At 59.4% G+C, this 27,080-nt stretch overlaps 1 protein-coding gene across 1 annotated transcript in view; it reads right to left on the bottom strand.

The window, feature by feature from the left end:
• Positions 1-1,672: 1,672 nt before the first annotated feature.
• The window catches only part of MRC2 (mannose receptor C type 2), a 26,493-nt gene continuing 1,085 nt past the window's right edge, over positions 1,673-27,080 (bottom strand). Inside the window, exons 2-30 of the mRNA XM_027664872.1 lie at positions 16,571-16,969; positions 16,152-16,325; positions 15,784-15,948; positions 15,488-15,601; positions 14,772-14,915; positions 14,095-14,283; positions 13,171-13,325; positions 12,723-12,830; positions 10,287-10,402; positions 10,001-10,149; positions 9,661-9,878; positions 9,310-9,452; positions 8,637-8,739; positions 8,410-8,548; positions 8,119-8,154; positions 7,640-7,800; positions 7,301-7,368; positions 6,927-7,027; positions 6,694-6,839; positions 5,962-6,076; positions 5,707-5,870; positions 5,373-5,481; positions 4,682-4,917; positions 4,422-4,590; positions 4,097-4,246; positions 3,731-3,850; positions 3,048-3,227; positions 2,643-2,669; positions 1,673-1,968 (exon numbers count right to left, since the gene is read on the bottom strand). Of these exons, the coding sequence (XP_027520673.1) occupies positions 1,748-1,968; positions 2,643-2,669; positions 3,048-3,227; positions 3,731-3,850; positions 4,097-4,246; positions 4,422-4,590; positions 4,682-4,917; positions 5,373-5,481; positions 5,707-5,870; positions 5,962-6,076; positions 6,694-6,839; positions 6,927-7,027; positions 7,301-7,368; positions 7,640-7,800; positions 8,119-8,154; positions 8,410-8,548; positions 8,637-8,739; positions 9,310-9,452; positions 9,661-9,878; positions 10,001-10,149; positions 10,287-10,402; positions 12,723-12,830; positions 13,171-13,325; positions 14,095-14,283; positions 14,772-14,915; positions 15,488-15,601; positions 15,784-15,948; positions 16,152-16,325; positions 16,571-16,969 (4,319 nt within the window). The 3' untranslated portion in view covers positions 1,673-1,747. The remainder of the gene's footprint in view (positions 1,969-2,642; positions 2,670-3,047; positions 3,228-3,730; positions 3,851-4,096; positions 4,247-4,421; positions 4,591-4,681; positions 4,918-5,372; positions 5,482-5,706; positions 5,871-5,961; positions 6,077-6,693; positions 6,840-6,926; positions 7,028-7,300; positions 7,369-7,639; positions 7,801-8,118; positions 8,155-8,409; positions 8,549-8,636; positions 8,740-9,309; positions 9,453-9,660; positions 9,879-10,000; positions 10,150-10,286; positions 10,403-12,722; positions 12,831-13,170; positions 13,326-14,094; positions 14,284-14,771; positions 14,916-15,487; positions 15,602-15,783; positions 15,949-16,151; positions 16,326-16,570; positions 16,970-27,080) is intronic.

Genomic DNA, 27,080 nt, shown 5'->3' with positions numbered 1-27,080 from the left:
CACGAATGCTGGCTACGCTGAGGATGAGGAGGGATTCATGCTCAGCTTTTCAGGATCTAGCACTCACATCAAGAAGCCACAGGCCCGTGGACAGAACCAACAGCTCCAAAACAGAGAGGACCTCAGGAAATAAATGCAAAGAAAGCTGAGAGAGAAACAGAGCCGAGGCAGCTCCATGAGCTCCAGATTATTCCTCACCCTGAAATGTCCTGGCAGCTTTTGGACATTGCCAAAAAGTAAACAAAACCCCAATGGTCCCTTGTTCCCCCATCCCACCCCCAACAGTTTCTTAAACACTTAATGTCCAGCTTAAGTGAAATCAACAGATTTTAAAATCCGCACAGGTGTCAAAAGAGAATGTTACAAAAATTTGCTTGTTCCTGTTGCTGCAGCAAAACCAACCCCAACTCGAGCCTCGGAGGCAGAGGGTTAAAGGCAACATCTCCTGTAGGGCTGTGCCACCCCACTTCAGAGTTCCAAGGGGCTCTTTGGGTCCCATTCCCAGCAGGGAACCCCCCTTGGGGCCCAAACAACTCTTGCTGTCTCCAGGCATCCTGTCCTGGGGATGCTGCTGCTGGCAGCTGATGGAGGAGGATGGCTCAGCCCAGGGCACTCCTGCTCCTTCCTGCACAGCTCAAAAGCCAGGCAGGGGCTTAGCTACACACTGCCTTCCTCCTCCTCCTCCTCCTTCTCCTCTGCTACACCCTACATGGGAAACAGGCAACCACACACACCCCAGCCAGCTGTGTGAAAGAACGTATATATTCAGCACGCACTCAGTACAGTTTAGCAACAGAAGCTACCATCGTTCCCTTAAAAAACCAACAGACCACCGAGCTTCAAAACAGCCACCAAGGCTTCCAAATCCTCCCCACCCTACAGCCCTGACCCTCGGCCTTCTGGCCCCAGCAAGGCACCAGTGGCAGGTGGTCCCAGCCCCGCACTGTCCCTGCCCGGTGAGGGACAGAGGGTGGCCCCGGCTCTCCGGCAGCGCCCTGTTCCACAGCACCCAGCTCCTCCCGCGGGGCCTGGGCTGCTGGGGATGCTGAGGCTGCTCCCGCTGGAGGGCCCTGGCCAGCAGTTTGCTCCGGTGCTGCCCCCTGCACTTATTTGGGGAGAGAGGGAACACACCAAAGAAAACGGGACAAGCTCTGGCTGCCGGCCAGAGGAGAGGAGATCCCATCCCAGGGAGCAGAGGGGATCCCATCGCTGATCCCGGGGGGGTCCACGCTTGGATCTCTGCGGAGGCATCTCCGCTGCTTTCTGCTGGAGGGGGGGACGAGGCCGAGGAGGGGGAGAGGAGCGGCACAGTGGTGGGGACGGGGGTGGCAGGACCCTCGCTACTGCACGTGGAGGGGAGGTAGATCGGCTTCGGAGACCTCTTGCCAGGGAGGATGGATGTCTTCTGGGACATCAGCTCGGTTCCTGGGGGGAAGAGCCCTGAACATCTGCCCTTGCCTTATCCCAAGTGGAAGGTGTCTCAGAGCCTGGAAAGCTCTTGACCTTGGAGGGGGGCAACCTTCCTTGAAACCTTTTAGCCCTGAAAGTGCCTCCGCGGCAGCTGGGGACAAGCCCGGAGATGACCTGCGGGGCAGGAGGGACCCCAGCTCCCTCCTCGTGCCCACCGACCCCGAGCCCGGCCCCTCTCCCTGCCCCGCCGCCCCTGCCCCGCGCCGGGGGGGCTGCGTGTGCCGCGCCGCCCGTCCTCCCCCCTCCCCAGGCCCCGTCCCCAGCGTCCCCCCTGCCGTTAGTCCTGCTGCTCGTTCATCTCCATGTCCGACACCAGGATGTTCTTCTCGGCGGCCTCGCCGGGGTTGGAGGTGGTGCGGCTGTAGCGAGCGCTCTCGAAGGCGCCGCGCTCGGCGCTGCGCCGGCGCCGGTACAGGAACACCACGACCCCCAGCACGGCACAGAGCGCCAGCGCCGACACCACCACCACCGCGATGGCCGTCGTGTTCTCCGGCAGGGCTGCGGGAGGAGAGGACGGTGAGAGGCAGCTGGGGGGCTCCCACAGCCTCAGGGAGAGGGGACGGGGCTGGTGGGGCTCCAGTCAGACCATAGTTTTGGGCAGGATCATTGAATTGTGGGATATCCTGAGCTGGAAGGGACCCACAAGGATCATCCAGTCCAGTTCCTGGCCCTGCACCACGTCCCCGTTGTCCAAACGCTCCTTGAGATCTGGAGCCTTGGGCTGTGACCACTGCCCTGAGGAGCCTGTTCAGTGCTGTTCCCCCAAGGATGGGTCAGCACAGGAACCTGCTTTGTTGTTCTGGGGACATCCTGCCCCTGGCAGAGCTCCTGGGGCTGGACAGACACTCTGGGTCATATGCAGGAACATCTGGCAGCTGCTTGGGATGGAAGCTTGGGGTCCCACCAGCAGATGTGGTGTCCATCCCCCAGCTTGGCCAGGCACTGAGGGCAAGGGCAGGAGAGCCTGGCAAGGGGCTGGCCAGACACACACCTCCATGGAGGGATGGCTCCTGCCACTGGGGAGCCCTAGTCCAGGGCCAAAGCCACTTGGGAATGGGATTTCCCACCCACAACCCCATTCTTTGGTTATTTGCACAATCCAGGCTGCAGCACAGCTCTCCAGCACCGCTTCCCAGTCCCAGGACTGTGCCCAGGCTGACAGTGCCACTCACCTGCCCTGGAAAAGCTGCTCTCCTCCACTGCAACAGCAACACAGACAGGTCAGTGCACGGCCACGCCACCCTCCCCTCTCCCCAGTGCCAGCACCACCAGCTCCACCCCCCCCACTGCTCCCAGCACCACACCACGGACACTGGGTGCTGCACAGCTGGGGGGGTCCTCTGCTCTGCTCCACCAACACCCCACCAGCCTCATCCTGCCCCAAGAGGCCAACCCAGCTACTGAGACATGCACAGCCCACCACCGAGCCCAGTGGGGACCTAAAACCCTGACACCGGCCCCTGTACTGGAATTACCCAAAACACATGGCTGGTGCTGCCAGCAGGGCAGAGCTCTGGTCCCCAGCACTCTGCTCAGACCCTCAGCTCACCCCACCACGGACAGCAAAGGGGTCCTACCTCGGGGGATCTTGCAGATGACCCCCATGGTGACGTTGGTGCAGGAGCCCAGGCGCCACACGCCGTTGCTGCTCTGGATCCAGTAGCAGCTGTTCTGGCTGAGCATGCTGGGCCCCGTGTCGTGCTGGCCCCAGTTGGAGTAGTTCACAGCAGTGTTGTCATGCCAGACCAAGGTGCCACCTGGGAAATGGGACAATTAAGCCTGGGGAGGCTGAAAGGGACACCCCATCTTTGTCCCACTTCAGGAAGCACAGGCAGGTGTGATGGGGCAATGGGATTTGGAGCAACCTGGGCTAGTGGAAGGTGTTTCTGCCCACGGCAGGGGGTTGGAACTGGATGATGTTTAAGGTCCCTTCCAACCCAAACCATCCCGTGATTGTGGGATTCTGTGATGGGGAGGTGTGATGGGGTGACAGGGAGGACCAGGGGCCACAGGGCTCATTCCTGCATCTGCAGGCTCCAGTGTCTTGCAGAAGGCTCTGGGTTTCCTATCCCACCAAGCCAGAGGAGGACATACATGGCATGTCCAGCATGGCCTGAAGAACTGGTGCTCCTGTCACACCATGGCATGAGCTCCCCTCGCTAGTGCCACCAGCAAGGGCTTCCTCTGCTCACTGCAGACCTGGTGGGAATTCATGAGGATGGCTGGGGGAATATCTCAAACCTCACTCCTTCCTTTTTACCTTTGGGGTTGAAGGTCATGCCCAGCCAGGCCCCCTTGGACGGGCCCTCGTATGACTGGAGATGCTCCCACACGAAGACATTCTCCATCTCATCCTGGATGGACAACACTGTGCCACCAACTGTGGAGGGAACAGTGACATGGAAGAGCCCAGAACTCAAAGGATGAAGCTGCGGAGCAGCAGTGCCTGGGAGCACAAAGCTGAGGAACCACCCATGAGCCATTTGATGGTTGGGCAACCCTCACATGGAATAGCAAGGAGACGATGATTGACCAAAGCCAAGCATGGGCACAGGGACAGGGGAGCTCTGCTGCACCCACAGACATCCTGGGCATCTCACCCTCTACCACCTCAGCCCCCTCATACCTTTCTGGCACCTCCTCATGGCGTCCTTCTGCCCCAGGGTGATCTCCATGTGGAAGGTGTAGCAGTGGTCCCGGAAGGGGATCCAGGACGAGTCCTCCAGCGATTTGGGACAGCTGCCACTGTAGCTCCACTTGTGCGTGCGGGGGGCACCTGGGGAGCACACGGCACACTGAGGGGGGGAAGGGGCACAGGGCGCCGAGGTCCCACAGCACGTCGGGGCACTCAGACCCACAAGGACATGCAGAGAGCCCTATCCGGGTGGGATGCCATCTCCAACCATTGGTGGCACCCCACCTGACCACCCAGTGCCCCCCTTGGCCAGCACCTGCTCGGAGCTGGCAGATGCCCCCCTGGAGCTTGGTGTCACAGCCGGCCGTGCGCCAGCTCCCGTCCGCATCCATGTAGGAGCAGCCCGTGATCTGCTGGGGCTCCCCGTCCTGCCAGTTGGTGTACACCACGTTCTCCTCCGTCAGCCACGAGTAGCTCCGGCCTCCCTGGAGGAGAACCAAGGGGAGGAGATGCTGAGGGGGCTGCCATGACCCCCTTAGGGCAACCCTGCCCCAGGCGCCTGCCCCCTTCCCTCACCTCGTCGGCCAAGCCGATCCAGAGTGGGGCCCGCAGGCTGCTGACGGCCTGGGTGAGGAAGGCCTGGCTGTAGGGGTCGGGGATGGTGGCCAGGGTGGCGTTGAGGGTCTCGCAGAGCAGCAGGGCCTCGTGCCACCTGAGGGGTTTCTGTAGGATGCGGTAAGTGCTGTTGTGGTAAAAGAGGGCGCCGGTGGGCGAGGGCGGGTACGGCGTCCGCGCGGGGCTCAGGGCCGGGTCTGGGGGAGCAAAGAGACATGGTCAGAGGGCACGGAGGGCACTCCTGCATCCCAGGAGGGGTCACCCCCTTGTCCGTCCCTACCCAGGCCTGGCTGTCCCTGTAGGTGCTGCACTGGTGCAACCAGGGAGGGCAGAGGGACATCCCCAGGGATGACGGGCAGTGACACCCTGGCACCATCCCCACCTTGGAGCCTGTCCACTAGGATTCACATCCCTATGGAACATGCTAAGCCAGGCTGGCATGTACAGGTTTGGGGCTGTCCCACAAATGGCTGTGATGGGGGACCACCCTCCAAGTCAAGCCTGTCTCCTTGAGCTCCTCCAGCACTAGGAGCTCCTCCCAAGCTGAATTCATGGCTCTGAGCTCCCCGGCCCCACCACTCATGGGGTACCAGGGTGGCAGTGGCAGATCCCCAACAGCAGAGCTGGGGCTGTCCCCTCATGTCCCCCATACCTATGCTCCGCTGGCAGATGTAGCCGTGCTTCTCCTCCAGGCAGCTCCTGTCGTCCCAGCGTCCCGTGAAGAGAGGGGGTGAGCCGTGCCACACCACCACGCAGTTGGTCTGCAGAGCCAAGCCATGGGGTCAGCACTGCCCTTAGCACCATCATCCCACCCTGCGGGCACCCCCATGCCAGGGGTGTCCCCTGGTGGGCAGGTCCCCACCCTGCTGGGCCAGACCCTGCTGTGCCCTTGGAGAGCCACCCCTGCTAAAACCTTCCCCTCCCATGGTGGCACAGGGGACTGAGACCTTCCCAGGGGCTGAGGGTGCTGTGGGGGTCTCTCTCACCGGCTTGTCGCGGGGGCTGGAGGTGCTGCAGCCCGAGGGCTCCCCGGGGGCCCAGCTCACGTGCCGCAGGGGCTCCCCCTCCACCCACTGGAACTCCCTCTGCGCGTCGTGGAGGCCGATCCAGAGGTCAAAGGAGATGTTGGGCAACATGGATGTGATGAAGGCTGCGAGGGACAGGGGAAGGGCTGAGAACCACCCCTGGCAGGTCCCCAACCAGCAGGGCTGGTGGGGTTAGTGGGGGTAGCGGGGACCTACCCTGCTCCAGGGGGCTGGAGATGGTGGCCAGGACGGCGCCCTGGCTCTCGCACGCCTGCTTCGCCTCCGGCCACTTCACTATCTCACCTTTGTTGTGGCCATTGAAGCTGAAACACTGCACAGGCAGCAGCACAGGATGGTCCACAGGGGGCAGCTGCCCCCCACCCTGAGCTCTGCACCCTCCCCATTCTACCACCCTCTGCAGCCCCACTCTGCCCCGGTGGCCCTTCTCCCCTTTGCACCCTCACATCTACCAGCCCCCAACCATTCCTGCACTCCCACCTCTCTCCTGGCATCCCTGTGCACTCACCTCACCACCCCCTCCTGCACCTCCACCCCACAGCACACCTCTCCCAGCATCCCTGTTAATGCATCCCCAGCATTCCCTAAAAAACACGTGCAGGAATCCCTCTTCATCCTGCCATTCCACAGCCACCCACTCTGCCTCCACAGGGCTGGTGGAAGACCAGGAGGTGACCATCACCTCTCCTTCCTGCCATCCCCTCCCCATCCTGCTGACTCCTGTCCTTCCTGCCATCCTCTCTCCCTCCAGTTCTTCATCCTGCCATCCCCTCCCCATCCTGCTTTCCGCTCTCTATCCGACCATTCCCTCTCCCATCCTGCCAGCCCTTCCTTCCAGCCCTCCCCTCTTTCTCCTGCCAACCCCTTCTCCACCCTCTCCCTCTTGCCCTCCCCTCTCCATCCTTCCATCCCCTCTCCCTCTGGCCGTACCTTGCTGAGGAATTGCACCCATCCTCGGGGACAGCCCCCGGCCGTGGGAGCGGGTGCCGGAGGGAGCGAGGGCCTCACGGCCGTGGCGTTGCTCCGCTTGCAGATGTAGGGTAGAGCCGTCATGCACTTCTGGTCCCCCCAGTCCTCTGTGGGGAGGGACAGGCCGGGTATGACCCCAATCCTCACCGAGCCCCTCATGGCCCTGCCCTCACCTGGGCTGGCCCTGCCCTCACCTCTGCTGGCCGTCATGTACACACACTTCCTGTCCTTGCCGATAGGCCGGGGCTTGCCTGGTGCCCAGGAGATGAAGTTGAGGAGGGACCCGTCAGACCACCTAGAAAAGCACCGGTGGGAGCACAGAACAAAGAGCTGAGTGGTGACTTGGCAAATGGGACCGGTTGCACGCCCTAACTGGGAGCGTGTCCCACCGCTGCCCTCCTGGGTGAGGATCTCCATCCCAGCACCCCGGGATGGCAAGTGCTGAGCCACAGTGCTCACAGCTGAGGATGGTGGTGTGGGGACGAGCAGGGACACGGTGGTGTGGGAATGTGCTGGGGATGGTGGTGTGGGGACATGCAGGGACACGGTGGCTCTGTCTGTGGCTTACTTGAACCTCCCGTCGTTCTCGTAGGTGTTCAGCCCAATCCACCAGTGCTGCTCCTGGCCCCTGGAGAACTGCACACCCAAAGAGGACATGTCAGTGCCCTGCAGGGACTGGGTGTATTTGGGGACAACAGAGGCTGTCACAGGGATCATCCCCCCCCCCCACCCTCAGCTTGCACCAGGACACAAAACATCACCTCACTGAGCCCCAAACCCATTCACAGGCACTACACAAGGCCACTGTGACCCCAGCAGAGCCCAGTGCCCCCAAACAACATCCCTCCAGCAAAGGGTGAAAGAAGACAGGGAAGAGCAGCCTGGAGGGTCCCCGTTCCCCTGGTACCTTCTTCAGGTTCTGGCCCAGGAAGCGCAGCTCGGCCTCGCCGTGCACCGACGCCAGCTCGGCCTGGAACCAGCTGCAGATGCGCTGGGCCTGCAGCCACGTCGAGTGGTGCTCGAAGAACTTGTACTCGGCCTCCTGGTACTTCACCCACTCTTTGCTGCCTGCAGGCAGGGACTGGGGTCACGCTGAGGCTGTGACACCCCTGCCACGGCCACCTTGCCCCTTGGTCCTCGCGTGTTTTGAGCCTCTCCTGCAGTGGGCAGGCCTGATTCTGCCCAGTCCCTGCCACAGTCCCTACAGCCACGTGGTGCAGCAGGGGGGTGCCTGGGCTCCCCACCCTCCCACTGCCATGCCCAGGATCCATCCCTCTCTGGATAACACTGCCTGGATGCTCTGCAGGGATGGTGCTTCTGATGGGGCAGCAGAGGCCCAGGGAGGACAGTTTATGCCTGATGGATGCACGGCCATGGTCAACACACCTTGGGTTGTGATCTCTGGCTCCTTCACATCAGCACCTGGAGAAAGGGCAGGGAGAGGCTGTCAGCGGGATGCAGGGCTGGGATGCTCCCACTGATGCTTCCCTGCAAACCACCTGTGGGCTCCAAGGCTGGGATGCCCTCCCGAATCCCCCCATGAGGAACAGCACCTCTCTCTGACCCGAAACTGGGAGTCATCCTCCCACCTCCCGAGGATTCCCCTGCACCTGCTCCTCGGCCCCACAGCCCATCCTCCTCCAGGTCAGTCACAGCTGGGGTCCCCTTTGCTGGTACCTTTGGGCAGTTTGCAGATCCAGTCCAGCTGGGCTTCGCACTGCATCGGCATCCACTGCAGGGAGGCCAGGTCCAGCACCGCGCACGGCCGGATGTCGTCGTCGTCGTAGTTGCTGCGGTCAAAGTTGTGGTAGAAGAACTGGGGGTCGAGAGAGATGGGCGGTGTTGGGCATATCCACCAGCACCGGACTTGCCCCCCCCCGCACCCCAAATGCCCCAAGACTCACCCCCAGCCCATCACTCCACCTCCAGCTCCGGTCCCCCGCAGGGTCCCGCCGGTTCAGGCCGATCCAGAACCAGTGCTGCTCGTGGAGCTCCGGCTCCGACTCCCTGGGGGAAGCCAGGGGGATGGGTGAGAACACAACCCTCCTCCAAACCAGAGGGGTTTACATTTATACACAAATATCTATTATTAAATTACACATATATATATATTATTGTATATTTATACACAAATATATAGTATACAATTGTTATTTTATATATTTGTTTATACACGATTATATATTATTTATATATACACAAATATGTATTACATTTATACACAAATATATATTAATAATCTGGCCTTTTTCTGTTTGTTTTCAAAGCCTGCCATCCCCACACACTGGAGGGCAGGAGTTGGGATAACAGGCTCAAGGCTGGAGGCGTTTGAAACCCAAGCTCCATCCTCTAATTACACTGAACTTCCTGCATTTCTCCCACACCTCCTCTTTCCTGCACACATCTCCCACATCAGCCACACTGACTGATGCACCTTCTGCACACCAGTATGTGCTCAGAGAGCCCCATTCATGCCTCAACCCCCCACCCATGTGTGCCAGAGCACTGTGAGGGCTGCAGGCTCGTGCCAAGCACCCTCTGGCAGCGGGACACGTGCTGGTGCCACCATCCTCTCACCCAAAAATCTTGTTCAGGGTGTTGGCCACAAAGTGCTCCTCCTCGTAGCTGCCCAGGCTGAGCAGCTGGGCCCCCAGCTCCCGGCAGAACTCCTGCGCCGCGATCCACGTCTTCTTCTCGTGCAGCTTTTCGAAGGTGAACACCTGGGGGAGGAGGAACCCACGGCGTGGGGGGCTCAGAAGCAGGAGAGGAGCAGAGCATCATCCCCACGCCCTGGGGCACGCTGCCACCACCCAGCCCCAGCCAGGCTTGTGTGCTCTGGGCTGCCTCTTGCACCAGAAAATGTTCCTTCACACCCTGCACCACGGGAGGCACAGGCACCCCCCAAACAGCCACGGGAACACCCCTCACCTTGTAGCAGTGCCGGAGTTTGGGGTCGGAGCTCCAGCCCGGGGGGCAGGTGGCGGTGAGGCTGGGCGTGGGGTAGGGCCCAGGCAGCTCGGGGTTCACCGGGGTGCCCAGGTTCTGCCGGCAGATGTACTTGGCCTTGAAGGTGCTGCAGTTCTTCACCTCCCACAGCCCCATGGAGCTGCCGGTGGCCAGGGCCACGCAGCCGCCCTTGTTGTAACCTGGAGCGCTCACGGGAGCGGGGGGGACACAGCCTTAGGGCCGGGCCGGGCCGTGCCGGGGGGCAGAGCCAGCACCTGCCCTGTTGGAGGGGGTGTCCCCGGGCCACCCCTGCCCCCCTTACCGGGCTGGTCGCGGTTCCAGTGCGTGTACATCACCTCGTCCCCGCTCAGCCAGCGGAACGCGCCCGTCTCGTTGATGTCCTGCAGGGCTGTCCAGAAATACTCCCCGTCCCAGCCGTAGATGAGGCTGCTCACATAGGCCTGCTCGAACCTGGGGGGCAGCCAGAGGGGGTAACGCTGTGAGCTGACACAGCCTGTGATGCCCCAGCCCTTGTGGGGTCACTCCCCACCTCAGGGGGCTCAAACCCGGCGCCGGTGTGGCACTGACCTGTTGGTGATGGCACTGACCTGTTGGTGATGGTGACCAGCGTGGAGCCGTAGTCAGAGCACATCTTGCGGGCGTCGCTGTAGGGGACACGGTCCTCGCCCAGCCAGAAGCAGGAGGGGCTGTGCCACTTCCAGCCCTGGGGATGGGTGACAGGGGACGTCCAGCACCGCTCAAACAGACCTCCCCAAAGGATGGGAGCAATCCCAGGGCACAGGAGCAACGTCCCACGTCCTCTGCCACCACCTCTGCCTTCTCCCGGGAGGTCTCCTGCCCCCGGCCGCCCCAGCTTGACCCCGCTCAGCTTTGAGCTCCAACAAGCCCCCGGCCCCAGGGGACGGGGCTGCAGGGAAAACAAACACCCAGGCAGCTTCAAAGCCGGGGAAAAGGCTCTCCCTGCCAGGGTCCAGCCCGGTCGGGGCGCTGGGAGGGGAACACAATCCTCCTCTTCACGCCGCGGGGCCGAGTCCAGAGCGAGTCCACCACAGCCGGCTTTAATCCCCTGCCTTGTTGATGTTGGAGCCTCTCCGGGGCTGGAGACACAATAGTGCCTGTTTTCTGCCAGAGCAGCGAGCGGGGCGGCCCCGGGGCTGGCAGTGGCCCCTCAGCAAAGCGGGGAGGGACACGGGGGCTCATCCATGAGAGGGAACACACACCCTTCCCAAGGGTGGAGCAGCTGGGGCAGCAAGTGGCCTCAGGCTCAGGGACACCCTGGAAGGGGAAGTATCACTGGGATTCTACTCCTGGGTCCCCTGGGCACTGGAAGGACAGTGGGGGACACGTGCAATACGTAGTGTCATCAGCATGGCGAGGAGGGAAGCAGGAGTAGCTTTAGGAGATGAAAACAACCCCAAATCCCATTTTTGCCCCACAAGTTCCTGCTCCTACAGTCTTTCCCCAAAGTTGGCAAAGCCACGTACAGACCCACCAGCTGGGTCCCTCTGGAACAACATGGATGCCCCTGAGCAGCCAAGAAAGGGCCCATCCTGAGACAGTGCAGGTTTCTGATGCCCCCAGAAGGATCTGGATGTCCCCAGAGGGGTCCTCAACCAGCCCCGTGCCTCAGCACCCCAAAAACCCCATGGATGCTCTCCCACACACTGGTCACCACAGGAAATCCCTGTAATCCAAAAGAGGGCCAGGATGGGATCCTCAACCCCAACTGCTGCCTCCAGCTCCTAATGCCAGTGTGTCCCCATATCCCTCTCCAGCTCTGCCATTCCTACTGCCCAGACCTCCAGCCCTCACTGCTTCCTTTAAGGCTGTTCCAAAATTAAAGGAGGTTTGGAGAAGCAGAGAAAAAAAGCAGCAAAGCCATCATGAAAAACCAGCATGGTGGCTGGAGAGGACTGGGGCCAAATCCCCTGAGCAGGATGATGATCTGGGTGGCAAAAGGCATCATTGACAATGAGAAAGGGGAAGAAGGATGGGAAAAGGTCTTTCCCTGGTTGATTTACCACTCCCAGTTTATTTCTCAGTGGGTGCATCTCTGCTGGGCATCCGGGGTCAGGGTAAAACTGTGGCTGGGGAGGCAGGAGTTAAATCTCCATGGGGACATCTTATGTGTCAGGACATCCTATGGGCTCAGGACTGTTCTGGGGACATGCAAATGGGTGGTGATGGAATTTTGCCCACCAAGTGCCTCACCCCCAGCACCTGCTGACACTGGGGCTCCTCTGGCTACAGCTGGCAGCCCCCATATCTGGCCTGGTGTGGCAGCTTGCTGTGCTGCCCTGAGCTCTGGCAGAGCCGAGTGGCTGCCGGGGTTTGGCAACGGGATGAGGACCCAGGAGGAGCCCAGCAGCACCTCTGGGAGCAGGCCCAGCGTGGCTGCTTGGTAGTCTGAGCATGAGGGCTTGCTCTGAAACATTGGGAGAGGTTCAAGAGTGGCAGCACTGCCAGGCTCAGCAACTGGAGACTTCTCAGAGCCACAAAAGCCACTTCCCAGCAAAGCGTGGGAACGAGGCGGCCTCAGCCCCCCGTGGCAGCTGGGGAAACTGAGGCAGAGCATGGGCTGGGTGAGAATCTGCCAGTTTGGTGTCCCCAGAAGGCCTGTGCCCCGCCCAGGGAGGGCAGCCTGCCAGCAGGCCCAGGCACGGGGCCGGCAGCCGCCTCTGTCCCGCCAGGCTCCCACGTGCGGCAGCTTTGCTGCCGTGTTTTGGCAGGGAGAGAGGCAAAGGGAAAAAAATGAACATCCCTGCTGGCAGCCAAGGCAGCCCGAGGAGGAGGCTCTTGGATGATGTTCACAGACACATGTGCTCCGTGTCCCAGTTTCTTCCCGTGACCTCCCGGAGCCACGGAGGCAGCGAAGGGCTCGGCAGCCCCAGGGTCTCTGCTGCACCAGCAGCTCCCGGGCACAGACCCCACAGCTCCGGGTGCTGCCCATCAGGGCTCCCCAAAATGGTTTCAGGGAGAGCCCTGGAGAGATGCAGCCACCTCCAGCCCCAGGGGCCCCTCACCTTTCGGCACCCATGGTCATCCTCCTCCTTCTCCTGGCTCACCCGACCCGGCTTTTTGCAGATGGACGGCAGGGTCTGGTTGCAGGGGCTGTCGTTCCACCTCCCTTCCTGCACGGTGGGAGAGGAGCAGGAATCAGCCTATCCCGACAGCCTGGGGAATTCCCCAGCCCACCCACCCCCACCTCGGGTCCACAGACTTTCCCTCCCTACACCAAATCCCTAAGGATGATGTGCTGGATCCCTCCCATCCCAACAGCTGGGATGAGCCAGGTTCAACCCAGCTGGAGGTGCTCCCTGAGGAATGCCTTCCTCAGGTATGAGGATAGTGCAGTGCTCCCTTTCCCCCTCAGGACCCTCCTATTTCCCCTCTGGGACCCCAAAACCCCCCTGAATTCTCCTGAATCCCCCGTTACACCCCCTGGGACCCCCTGCCCCCCCAGGCTCTCACTGGTCCCCAGATGGTGACACAGTCCTCCAGGCTGTCACGGAAGTTGTTGGGCTCGAAGGGGTGCCAGTACGTGAACCTCACGGGCGTCCCGTCCGACCACTCGAAGTTCATCTGCAGCTTGAGGTCATTTAGGCCAATCCAGAGCTCCTCCACATCTGCCAGGACAGGAGGGCAGGGGGTGAAAGTCCCTCCTCCCGGCTGACATCGTGCAGAACCCACCAGTGACACGAGCCCTGCAGGGCTCAGCTCTGACCCCGGGGCAGGAAAGGGCACAGCAGGGCAGCTCCTGCCTGCAAGGGTGGACCCCCAGAGTGGGAAACACAAGGACATGGACCCACAGAGTGGGAAACACAAGGACACGGACCCCCAGAGTGAGAAACACAGGGACATGGACCCCCAGAGTGGGAAGTACAGGGACATTTGCCAGCAGCTTTCAGAGAGCAGCTGGCAGCAGCAGAATGTAAAAGTCCAGACCTGCAGGCTCAGGTCCAGTGAGCTACTGGTTTTCAACCATTCCCTTCCATCTCGTCCCAATCTGCTCCCAGCTTGGAGGCTCCAGCATTTCCCCTCCTTGCTCCACCCTCCTACAGCTCATTGCTAGTCTCCTCCAGCAAGTCCAGCAGGACTTTGTTTCCCCATCTTTTCCTACACTAACCAGCTGGGACCAGCACCATTCCCAGCTGCAGCTGTGGAGTTTTTCCTCAGCACTGCAGGCTCCTGGGAACAGCTTTTCATATTTGCTGGATGGGGGATGCACCCGGACTACGGGCTCCTCCAAGGAATACATCACCTCCCAGCCTGGGGCCTCCACTCCCTGCACAGCCACAAAGTCAACTCTGCAGCCTCCAGCACACCCAGAGACGTTCCCATGGACCCTATAACTGGGTGGGAAGGGGGCTGCTGGCACAGAGGGCTCCTCCTCACCTTGCTTGATCTGCTTGGTGACGAATTCCAGCTCGGAGAGGGTGTGGATGCTGACCAGGTCCCCCCCACTCCGCAGGCAGGTCTTCTTTGCCTCCTGCCAGCTCTTCTTCTCTCCCACCAGCCGGTAGCAGTTGGACTGGAAGGGCTGCCAGCTGGGCTCACAGTCCACCTTCACCTCCGACCACGAGTCTGGCAGGACACAAGGCAGCCTGAGGGCTCCTGCCAACCCTCCAGCCCTCTCCTTGGCAGGGAAGGGGCCGCAGTCCCACGGGGTGCTCAGCACAAGCCAAAGCCGCGGTGGGAAAGCCACGGCCAAAATGTAACAGGCGGTGGCAAGGTGAGGGAACTGTGGCTTCAGAGCTCCAGGGACAAACCAAATCCCTCCTGTCTGCAGAGGAGCGAGGGCAGAGCAGAGCACACAGCACCCCCTCCCCTGGGGACCCGCTGCTCTCTGTCCCTCCCTCACCACCCAAACCAGAATGGCACTGAGCGCTTCTTGGAGATGACTTTCCCCAAACCTTGGGAACCCTGAGGAGCAAAACCCCTGCTCTGCACACCCGGGGCACCAGCAGGCTGGGGACACCACGGGCACCTCCATGGGCAGCATCCCCTGGCCGTGGTGGGGTGGGAGCACACCCGGTGTGCCCGTTCTCGGTGCTGCTCCTGCCCCTGCTCACCCGTCAGGAAGGGGTCGGCCGTGGCGTTGGGCTTCTTCTTGCACACGTAGGGGAGGGCGATGCCGCAGTCACGGTTCTGCCACCCCCCCGAGGACTCGGTGCGGATCACCCCGCAGTTCTCCTCGCTGGGGTTGTCAGGCTGGTCTGGAGAGCAGGGTGAGGGGGGACAGGCTGCTGAGGAGCCACCAACGCAGCTCTCCCTGCTCCAGCAGCAGTAAAACCCCATTTATTTCGTTATTCTATGATGTGACCCCACGTGCCCAAGTGGCAGTTGGGGGTCACGATACCAGACCTGAACTGCTTCTGCCTGTCCCCAAACCTCCTGGGAGGGCATCACTGCCCCCAAGGGTGTTTCTGGGTCCTTCTGCTCCCTGAGCACCTCAGGGTTAGGGAGGGGTGTCTGCAGCTGGGGACCCCCCTCAGCCACACTCCAGCACTAAGCAGGGATGCAACCCTCCAAACAAGGAATGTCAACCCAGGTTATCCACGGGACCACCAAGGGTTTGCATATGGCCAATTCCCCCTCAGCACCCTGTATCACCTCTCCAGCTCCACAGATGTCCCAGTTTGCTCCAATGCCCCCTGGGGCTCTCTGTCCTCAGGCAGTGAGGGGACACCCTGCAGCAGCCCAGGCCACCTCCCCCACCACATGGCCATCTCTGGTGGTCACAGGTTGTTCCCCAGCCCCCCGTCACCACCACGACCCCCCATCTCACCACTCTCCCAGTTGAGGTACTTGAGGGGCGAGTTGTCTGACCACTGCCAGCCTCCATTGATGTCCAGGTCGTTGAGCCCAATCCAGAGCGTGGAGCTGTACCCAGTCAGGAGCCCTGAGCCAACACAGCCAGAGAGGGGCAGGATCAGCCCTCCCAACCCCAGCTCAGTCCCCAGCCTGTCACCCCCCCAAAACCAACCACCCGGGGCAGGCAGAGCAACCTGGCAGTGGCAATGCCCACGGTGCCACCAGCTCTGCCCAGGCGAGGAGGGCACAGCCAGGCTGCCACGACCTCACCGTTGATGTAGGTCTGCTCGTGGATCTCGGTGATGCTCAGCAGGTTGGCCCCTTGCTGCTCACAGCTATTCCAGGCCTCCCGCCACGACAGCGTCGACTGGAAGTTGAACTGGTAGCAGCTGTTGGTGAGATGGTCCTTGTCCCAAAAGGTCTCGCAGTCGTTGCCTGCAGGGACGAGCAGGGTGAGCACCCAACACCCCCAAAATACCCCAATAACCCCGTGAACCCCACAACCTGCTGCTCCAGCACTGCAGGCTGCTGGCAGGAGGAGGGACGAGGCAGGACGTAAAGAGAGAGGAAGAAAAACCCCCAGGAGGGATGGGCACGAGGTTCCTGCTTTTCCCCATGGAATGTTCCCCCCTACTCACTCTTTATGGGGCAGAAGCCCCAGCGCTCGTCCTTGCCATAGTCCTGGGTGGTGGCACACCAGAGGTGCCCGTCCTCCCTCCCCGTGCTGGTGCACTCATGGAACCACTGGTTGTCGTACTTGAAGGGGATGGTGCAGGGCTTCCCGTGGGAGTTGCCCTGGATGGTGTAAATCTCTGGGGGAGAAGAGGAGCCCTTGCTTGAGGCTGTGTCTACAGGGCTGGAGGGAGGTTTGGGGTGAGGGGTGGTGTGGGGGGCATGGGGTGCCTGGAGGCTGCCCTGCTCCCACCAGCCCAACCCTGCCTGGTTCTGCAGCCCCAGTGAGCTGGCACTGAGCTGGACCCGCCCGCCGCAGCACCGCGGCCTCCGCTCGCATTCGGGGTTGGGTTACGGCACAACACAGCGCCCAAGGGGGCATTACCAGAGTAGGGCACGGAGCACAGGTCCTCCTCGGTGCCATACGTCCTCCACTGCGAGCCACGTGCCTGGTCCCCCCTGTCCAGGGAGGTGTTGGCGGGGCGGGCGCCGAGGTGCTGCGAGAGCTGCTCGCCGAGCCCGCGGCAGCTCCAGCGCATGTTCACCGACTCGCGGTCGCACTCGTAGGTGGCCAAGGGGTGCAGCCCCACCGTGCTGTTCCCCCCGTGCCACGACACCCCCAGGCACTGCATGGCCCCCACGTTGAAGAGGCGGTTTCGGGAGACCCATTTCCACTGCTGGGCCGGGGCGCTGCCATTGCAGCCCTTGGCCAGTCGCACCAGCGAGTCCTTGGTCTCCAGGCAGCCCTGGGAGCCCGTGTTGTAGATGAGGAAGACCTTGGAGTCTGGGGAAGAAACAAATGGGAAGGGATGAAGCATCGCTGGGGGACTCAGCACGTGCCACGCATCACCTCCAGCCCCGCCAGGACATCCTGGCTCCACACACAGCAAGGTTTGGGTGCGTCCCTGGGACCTGCTTCCTGCAGCACTGACACAGAGTTTGCCCCGACTCCTGTCCCTGGGTGAGGGACTCCAAGCAGGGTGACACGGGTGGGTGTCTGCACCCAGGGTGGCATCACCACGTGTGGCTTTTGGGCCTTGGAGCCGGAGCAGAGAACTCACCCGCGCTCACCACGTCATGGGAGTGGTTCAAAACTGAGCTGCCATGGGCAGCACTTGGCCACTTGGCCACAGCATTCCCAGGCATTGCAACGAGCCTGTGCCAGTGCTGGAGGAGCCAAGGCTTCAGCACCAGCCATCTGCTCCAGGCTGAGGAAAACAGAGCAGGGACACGGGCAGCGCGTCCGTCAGTGCCGGGGGTGTCTGGGGACCTGCTGAAAGCTGCAGAGCAGATAGCAATGCTGGGAGAAGGTCTCCCTTCCTGTGATGGAAAATGCCTGTACAGCCCCAGCCCATACAGGACCTGGTGTCAGGACCCTCTGGAATCCCAGCCCAGGCGTTGGGAGGTGGGAGCTGAGCGAGGGGAATCACTGCCAGCAGATAAAACGCAGCCACGGAGGGGAGACAGGCTGAGCTCAACCCCAGCTCCACACACATCCCACGGCCCTGCCACGGGCCAACCCTGCATCCCCAGGGCAATTCCCTGATCCCAGCATCACCTTGGTCCCACCCCACCACGTGGCCCCATCCCAAAACCTGTATAAACCAGTAAATCCCGGACATCACACTGGGACTCGCTGCTCCAGCTGACGTGCCATTTTTAAGGAACACTTTATTTCTTCCAGTGAATGTTTCTAAGCTGAAAAGCTGCCCCAGGGCTCCTCACCACCTCGACCTGCCCCAGTGCCCCAGCAAGAAGCTGCCCAAAGCACCACATCAACACCACCACTTCTGTTGTTCTTTTTTTTTTTATTTTAAAACGACCCATTTTTTTCCACCCCAAGCGTTCACCAGAAGTCCAAGGGAGCTCATGGGCCCCGCTATATTTAGCTTTGGTTTGCTTTGGTTTCTTGCCATTGTAGGAATTTTTTGGGCTGAAAAGGTTTTCATTTCCTACTTCCCCCCCCCAGCCTCACCCTGCCCCAGCTCTGTTGTTACAGGAGGCTCCTGCACATTCGAGCGACAAACATCTCAGCTCAGAGAACTTCCTTGCCTTGTCTGAAAGGGAAAAGTAAATGGAGGAAAACAGACACCCCCATTGCAGTTGGGAGCTCCAGCATCCACCCAGCTCCAGGACAGAAATGATGGCAAAGGCCCCTTCCCCAGCCCAGATGATACTGGTGATGATATCAAATAAACAAACAATGAAGCCCGTTTGCGGGGCTTCATTTAATTCAAGGGAAACATTTAATTTCACTGAAAATATTTTTCAAACCAGGATAAGTGGGAAGACCAGCAAAAATGCAGGCAGGGCTGGTTCTGGCTGGCAGAAGCTCAGGTCCCTTAAACTGGTGCTGGTGCCTTCCCAGCTGGAACTGGCCTGATCCTGACTTGGTCAGCAGGAGAGAGCTCATCCCCTGCCCAGCACCATCCATGGCATTCCCAGCCCAGCTCTCTCCCCTTCCCACCTACAGCAAGGGGGGTGCAGCTCCCCTCAGCACTGGGGACATGGTGGGGGTGGTCTTTAAGCAGTTTTGGGTGATGCAGCATCACTGCCACGAACCACTGGACCCAAGTACCAGCACTGGGGCAGGATGAGGCCTCCCTGGGGCACAGGTTGATGCCACAGAGTTCTGCAAGGAGCTAAACAGCAGCACTTTGGTCCTTAGAATAGAAAAAGCTGCTCTACTAACATCAGCATGGCCAGGGTCAGCTATGGGACACCCTCCCCTGTTATCTATGAGCCTGGCTTTGCAAGAAAAATTAACATCAGCTTGGAAAAGCCCTGGAGCCAACCCAGGAATGGTGTTGGGGTGCCCAGTGCCATGTCAGGGCTGGCAGCACCGTGCAAGGGCAAGGGCCATGCTCACAGTGCTCAGAGGAAGCTGTCCAGACTGGAGGGGGCAGGCCCAGGGCCAGAAAGGCACAAAATATCATTTTACTCTAAAAAGAGAAGAGCTGGAGGTAGGAAATTACAGGGTGAGGGTTTCGGGCTGCCCCCGCTCGCTGCAGGCAGCTCAGCACAGCTCAGCACAGCTCAGCACAGCACAGCACAGCTCAGCACAGCACAGCTCAGCACAGCTCAGCACAGCTCAGCACAGCACAGCTCAGCACAGCTCAGCACAGCTCAGCACAGCACAGCACAGCACAGCACAGCTCAGCACAGCACAGCACAGCTCAGCACAGCACAGCATGAGGCCCCCTCGGCTCAAAGAAGGCAGCAGAGGCCACCCAGTGTGTCCCCAACCTCCCCTGGGCCACGGAGGAATGGGAAAGATCCACCCCCTCAGCACTTCCAGCTTCTCCCCCTGCAAACCCACTGTGCACTGCCAGGGGGGAACTGGGGGGTGACCAGCACAAGCTCAGCACTGGGCAGCAAAGCTGGGCTTCACCCAAAACACACTTCCCTTTTCCTTAGTCACAGGGAATTTGGGGCTGACTGACCCCCACTGTTGTCCACGACATTGGCAGTGGTGCTTGGACAGGTCTCTGATGCACTGAGAGGAGTGTTCAGCCTCCCTGCCTCCCGGGAAGGATGTGGAGTTGGGGGAGATGGGATGAGTTTATAACTGTAATTATGCTCTCTAATTTTTCATAGCCAGCAATCATTGCCAGCAATTTTTAAATAGATGGACATATGGCTGAAAAAAAATAATAATGCCATACAACGTGGATATAAATTGTCCATTTCTTGCTGTACAAATAATAGAAACAAGTTTGGCAGGCTTTTTTTGTTGTTTTTTTTTTAATAGACATATCCCTTCTATGTATAACTAAAAAATGTGGTACAATTAATATAAAATGCTTTTACTATAAATTAAATCCCTTTATGAATCCCTTTGTCCAACGTTGTATTCCACAGAGCAAACCCAACCCTTGCAGGAGGCAGCTCCAGAGGAGTATCCCAAAGGGACTGGGAATGTCCCCATCCCTTCTAGGGCCTGCCCTCCACAGCCATGGTACAGCTCCTCAGGTTTTGGCACCCACCAGCACACCTGAAATCCCACAGGCAGAGCTTCCCAACCACCCTCCAGTTACAGAAACCCACCCACAGCAACCCCAGATCCTTCCCAAATAGGAGCTGCCCTCCGGCATGGGACAAAGAGCACTGGGAAATGCAATCCTGCTGGATGCTCTGCCTGGAATCACCCCCAGGGCTGGGGTGGGCACCCTGTGCATCCTGTGCCTCTCCCTCCTACATCCTTCATCTTTCCAGCAGGGCCTGCTCAGAGCAGCTCTGCTCCATCACATCCTGCTCCTCCTCCTCCTCCTTTTCCTCCTCTGGGGAGGAACAATGTAAACAAAGGGAAAATCCACGTGCTTCCAGCAAGGACAGGGTCTTGTCCCAGCCATGCAGCCACTGGGATGCTGCTTCTGGCTGACTGGTGGGGCCATGGAAACCAGTCAGTGCTACAAGGCAGAGTGATGGTGGGGACAGGGAGGGGCTGAGGTAAGAGTTGGACACCAGCTCTGCCTGCAGGAACACTCTCCATGTGGGAAATCAGCAGGAGGAACTGGCCTTGGCACTGCTGGCTGAAGGCTGCAGGGATGAAGAAGCTGCCACCCTTTGGGGCAGCCCTCAGGGCAGCTTTTACACCCCACAGCTAGCTGCAGGTTCTTTTTCCTTAATCAAAAAAAAAGCAAGTTCTCAGCCAGCAGGAAGCCTGAACCCAGAGAACTCAGCTCAACCCTCCCCACAACAGTCCCCAGCAAATAAGGAAAGCTTCACAACCTGCAATTTTGGGGAATGTGGGCAGCACCAGATGAGAGAGGCCACAGGGACGGGGAGGCTCCAGGGGGCAGAGGTGGTGGTAAACATGGAAAGCCCTGCAGCACAACAGGGATGGGCACCCTCAGCACCACCCTGCCCCCAGCACCTCCCAGCCTGGCCACCCACACCAGGACACCCAGGGCATCCCTGCTCCAGGGCATCTGTCACCCTCCCATCACCAGCAACAAATGCAGGGAGCAAATTTAAGAGAGGACTGGCCCCCAGTCCTGGTTATCCCAGGCTGGAGCAGCTCCAGGGCTCTGGCTCATGGCAGCCCAAGCACAGCTCATGCTGGCTCCAGCACAGCAGTGCTGTGAGGCTCTGTGCCCACACCCCTGTCAGCCCCTGGGCTCCCAAGTGATGGCAGAGCCCCTCGAGCAGCTCTGGGGCTCAGCCCCCTCCTGCACCCACCCCAGAGAAGGTGCTCCCTGCCCTTATTCCACTCAGGGCTCCCCTTTATTTGGGGAGCTCGTGGCACTTGTGCAGGAGGCTGAGCACACACAGAGCCAGGGGTGTGATCCCCTCCTCGGGGCTGATCCCCTCCTTGGAGGTCCCTGTGCTGCAGACACACCATGGATGTGGTTTGCTCCAAACCACCCAGCACAGGCAGCAAAGTCTCAAAGCCCATGTGGTGCCCCAGCTCCATCAGGGCTCCAGGATCCAGGAGCTCCCTCCTCCAGGAGCTCCCTCAGGGCCTGTAGCCCCCTGAGCGAACAAACACCTTCACAAAGACTTGGGAGCCCAGGCAAAAGTTGTACCCATCAGGTCCCTTCACTCACATGGTGCAGAAACAAAGCCCTGTTCAGCCAAAACCTCCTCATGCCACGTGCTCTCACCCACCAGAAAACAGGGCACCTCAGCCCCACGTCACCTGCTCCAAAACACCAGCTTTTCAGACCATTATTGCTGCCCAAGGGTAAGGAAGGGCTCCAAAACCCACATGGCACTGATGGAAGAAAAGCTGTGGGACGTGAGAGCTCATTACACAGTAAACAAGATGGGGATGGACCAAGTGTGGGGGATGATCAGCAACAGAGAAGCAAAACCCCCCTGGAATAAAAAAAAAAACCCCAACAGAAAAAGAAGACAAAAAACCCCCCACAGATAAGCTGAAAGAGCTGGGGTTGTTCAGCCTGGATCAGAAAAGGCTTCAGGAAAACCTCAGAGTCCCTTCCAGTGCCTAAAGGGTCTCCAAAAGACCTGGGGAGGGACTTGGGACAAGGGCCTGGAGTGACAAGACAAGGGGGAATGGCTTCCTCCTGACAGAGGGCAGGTTTAGAAAAAATATTGGGAAGAAATTGTTCCCTGGGAGGGTGGGGAGGCCCTGGCACAGGTTGCCCAGAGAAGCTGTGGCTGCCCTGGACCCCTGGAAGTGTCCAAGGCCAGGTTGGATGGGGCTTGGAGCATCCTGGGCTGGTGGAAGGTGTCCCTGCCCATGGCAGGGGGTGGAACTGGATGGGCTTTAAGGTCCCTTCCAAACCAAACCACTCTGGGATTCTGTGAAGAACCAATAATTGCTGCTCACTGAACACAGGAGGGTTTTGCCTGAGAGAGCCCCTGTCAGGCCCAGCCTGCACAGCCCTGAGGAGGGGAGAGAACTGCTGGGATGGGGAGAGACCAAGCCCCAGCTCCATCTTCAATTCCATATTAACGGATTAAATATTCCTCTAGATGAAAACCCCTGTTCTGGAAAGAGGTTCCCAGCAAAGCCCTGGTGTGACCCCCAACTGTCAGTCCAGCTGACACCATCCCCTTGTGGAGAAGAGCAAAAGCACGGCCACTGCCATGAAGGGCAGCAAATTTTGGCCCCAGGAAGGAGCCTGTGCATCCCCCTGAGAGCTGGGAAGTGACAAAAGCACCAGCTGTGCTCGTGGGAGCTCCCAACAGCAGAGCTGGAGCATCCCCTGCTGCCATCGACCACAGGACATGAGAGCATCCCCGTCTGTGGGAAGGGTGTCATGGCCATACCTCCCTCCTGAGATGCTTTTGGTATCAGTATCTCCATGGAACTGCTGAAAGAGGAACTTCAGACTGAATAAAAAATAAAAGGGAAGGAAATACAGCTGTACCAGCAGCCCCAGACACGCCGGCAGCCTCTGGCTCAGGAAGGGCACCGACCACACTCCCGTCTGCTCCAGAGCCCGGGGCAGACACAACCTCCCACCTCCAACACTCTGAAATTAGAAGTTTGCACCAGATGCTGCCTGACATCCCACAGATTCACCCAGCCCAGCACATCCCCGGGGCTCAGCTGGGGCCAGACTCCTCCAGAGGCAGCTCTGGGTACTCCAAGCCAAGCTCCAGAATAAAGGAGGGTGGTTATTAGTTGTTGTTTGGTTTTTTTTAAAAATAAACCTCCAGGAATAAGGAGCAGATCTCTTGTTAGGGGGAAGAAAGTGAAGCTCCTGATGGCCTGGCTGGGGGTATGGAGCAGCAGGATGTGCACTTGGAGCTGAGGAACTCCTCTTGGCTCGAGGAGAGGAGCTGCTGTTTATATGGTGGGAGCTGGACCAGACAAGCTCCTTACTTGGCTGCACCACCGCCAGCTACCTACCACCCTCTGCCTCGGGAAGGGCTTGGATGAGGGCCACAGCCTTCACTTCAGCCTCTCTGCAGACACTGAGAAGCCCATTCTCCCTGCACCCTGCCCGGGACACACACAGATAAATGCATTCCATGGGGGATGCTCACCCTGGGCAGCTCAAGGGACTCACCCAGGGACAAGGGAGATGGGAGGCTCAGCATCCACCCTCTGATACTCAGCAAAGAGGGGAAGGATGGAAATTTGCTCCCATTTCTCCCCAGACTTGGCCCAGGCTCCAGCCCCGTGGTGGCTGCACGCATCCAGAGGTGCTGACTTCCCAGGAATGCAGAGGAAGGCAGCAGCATCCAACAGGCTCCAGGCAGGATGGAGGAGCGTGACAGACCCACAGAGGGCACAGTGGGAGGAGTGAAGGCCCCCTCCCAGGACACAGTGGCCAAACACCCACCCCTGGCACTGCCATGCCCGGGCACTGCTCTGGCCCTGGCTCCTCTGACCACCTCCTTCTGCTCATCCACCAGAACCACAGACGCCCTGGCCAGCAAACTGGTGTGGTGGCCACCTCCAGGGGTGTGAGGTGAGGTGCAGGACACCCCTGACATGTCCCCATACACATGGTGCTTCCAGCACAGTTGGCTGAAGACTTACCGAATTTTTCAAAACTACTAAAGAAACTCCCAGCAAAAAACAGATAAAAGATCCACAGATTTCTCTTCCCTTGTTTCTCCAGCACCATTCCGAGTATTACTTCCCCAAGCAGTGCCATTGCTCCGGAGCAGGATCCCAAATTTCACCAAACTCAAGCACATCCACACCACACGGGGCAGCCCTTGGTGTCCCACAGCTTTGTTTGTTAATTGAAATGATATTTCCCATGAAAATCCCCCCTGGGTGTTCTTTGCTTCATGCCCAGCACTCCCAGGCCAGGCATTACTGGGGTAAACGGGGCTGGTACTGCAGAGCCCAAGTCTGGATTTGGGGGGAGGAAAGGGAAAGGCTCAATCTCCCCCCTCCCATCTCAGCACCATCCTGCAAACATGGGAAGTCCCATTTCCATCCCAGTTGTGACATCACAAGGAGCAGTGCAGGGCTGAGCAGTGGGATGGGGATGGTACTGGAAAATACCCTGTGCCCCCTGCAAAGAGCCAACCCTTCACTCCTGGGCTAAGCAGTGCTCCCAGGAATTTGCAAGGCAATCCACTAATCATTTTCTAATCCTTAATTAACTAAAGATGGGTCCTTTAAGAACAAGAGCATCTGTGTGGCTCTTTTGGGCTCCGAGCAATCTCAGGAATGACAAAAATGTCGATGCTCCGAGGGCTCCGCACGGTTCAAATTAATTAAAATCCTGCTCCTCGGCTGCACGTGAGGAACCAAATCCTACAAATTGCTTAAACAACCTTGGAGAAAGGCTGGGTCGGGATGGGCTGGAGTGGGTGGGTGGGTGGATGGGTGGGAGGGCGTTGCTTCCACTCCCACCAGAGATCCATCCACACTGGTGGAGCTGAGCAGGGCACAATGATCCCCTGGGCAATGCTGGGACCTCCAGCAGAGCTGGGCAAAACCCTTCCCTTCCTGCTCCGAGCACCCACCGAGGCACCGGGATCAGAGTCTCCCGTGATGGATTTATCAGCTGGAAAAGATGCTTTAGCAGACAGCAATTATACCCCCTCAGCAGACATTTGCTTTGATCTGGGGGCAAAAAGTTTCCCTGGAAAACACTTAAGGAAGAGGGAATGCAGCAGAGGGAATGCAGCAGAGTGCCTCTGCCCTGCAGGGAAAGGTGCAAACTCCAGCCAGGAATAAAGCCAGGGAGAGAAAAACCTGCAACGTGGCTTTAACCATCACCGGGACCTCACGCCTGAAAACGCCTCCGCACGTGCCCACAAGGAGCACCTTCCCATGGGAAACCTCCTGGGGCCCCCACACCAGCAGGGTGGCTTTGGGGGAAGGGGACAGCTTTGCTCTGAAGGTTAAAATAAATCTCTTTTGCTTTTCACTCTTGTCACTCTTGCGCAAGAACCATCCCTGGCCCCGCTGCCGTTTCCCGCTGCTGCTGCAGGCGCTGGCGAGGTCCCCGCTGTCCCCTGCCCCCTGCCAGGCTTTGAGCAGCAAAGCCACCACTTCTGTTCCCCTTTCCTGCTCCCAAATAATCCAAAGAAGACCGAGTTATAATTTCTTGGGGCTGCATTTGCCGTGCAACAATCTATTTCCATCAGAAAGAGGAAAACAGGGAGGGGGGAAATTCCCGCAAGTGCTGCTCTATCTGTTGTAAATTCTTCCCGGGTCCCTTTTGTCCCCTCCCTCGATGCAAAGCCCACACGGCAGGTCCCACACTGGGCACTGGACAGGTGGGAAGATGATCCAGCACCAAATCCCAGCATCCACACAGGGACCCTGTCCTGCCTGCAGCCACATCGGGACAGGAGCTGCAGCCTCGGTTTCCCCGGGATGGGCGCGCGGTGCCCACACGATGCTGCAGAGATGGGGCAGTGGGAGGTGATATCCCAGCAAGGAGCCCCAAACCTCCTGCCAAAAGAACCACTCCAGCTTTCCTGGTGGTGGAGTTTTTTCCCCAGAGGCAGGAGTTTGGCACAAACCCCTCGAGGAAGCAAGAGCTCCCTGGGGGAAGCAGCGCTGCCCAGCCAGGCCGGACACTGCCAGTGGTGTCCTTGCAAACAAGGGGCTCTTGGGACTACTCCATCCCCATCCCAAAATCCCAGTGAGGATCCTTCCCGAGCTGCAAACCCAGCCTGGTGCACTGGATGTGGCACTTCCACTGGTGCCATCCCTGACCCCTTCACCCACTGGGTCCGAGCCAGGGCTGGTGGTGGGGGGAGCAGCCAAAAGCAGGGATGGGGATGGGGAGGGGGACGAGCTGAGGGTGCTCAGCACCAGCAAGGCAAGAGTGACTTGGCCCTGTGGCTGGAGGCCTCTGAAAGCCGCCTTGTTCCTCTCCCAACCCCTGCACGGGGTCGGTTCCCACCCCGCTCCCGTCTCACCTCCAGGACAGAGGTGCCTCTGTCCTCGGGATCGCCAGACCTGGATCCCACCGACATTTTTTAGGATGAAACAGCCAGAACCGGCCCTTAGAGGTAGCAAAGCCCTGCTGAAATCAAGTAGCCCCCTTAAAACCCACAGAAGGTGGAATTCACGGCCCTCAAGTAAATTATGGGGAGGTTTAACAGGAATTCAGCTGCGGGAAGTCGACGGCTCCTCCAAGCACCTCGGGGGATGGGGGTCTCCTCATCACCTCCTCCTTTCTCCACCTCCCAGACCAGCAGTTTGCCCTCTGATCCCAGGACAGACCCCTTTCCTGGCATGGGATTGCTGCCCACCGGCACCGTGTCCATGATCCCTCGTTTTCCCCTCGGGATGCTCAGCCCCAGCCACTGCAGGACTGGGGGGAGAGGGGAAAGGGAGGACAAGGGGGGAGGAGAGGAGCAGTGCCCTCCCGTGCTGCCGCTTCCAAATCTGCTTTGGATTTGCTAAATGTGCTCTAATAAAACAGGCCAAGGGTTTACTGTTGTTATTTTCAGGCAGAAATAGCCAATTCTGCTTTTTTTTTTTTTTTTTTTTTTTT

The sequence above is a fragment of the Corapipo altera genome, unplaced genomic scaffold (genome assembly GCF_003945725.1).
Source record: "Corapipo altera isolate COAL_440 unplaced genomic scaffold, ASM394572v1 142, whole genome shotgun sequence".
NCBI classification, from domain to species: domain Eukaryota; kingdom Metazoa; phylum Chordata; class Aves; order Passeriformes; family Pipridae; genus Corapipo; species Corapipo altera.
Note: the sequence above shows the minus strand (reverse complement) of the source record. Positions and strands in the feature narration are given on the sequence as shown.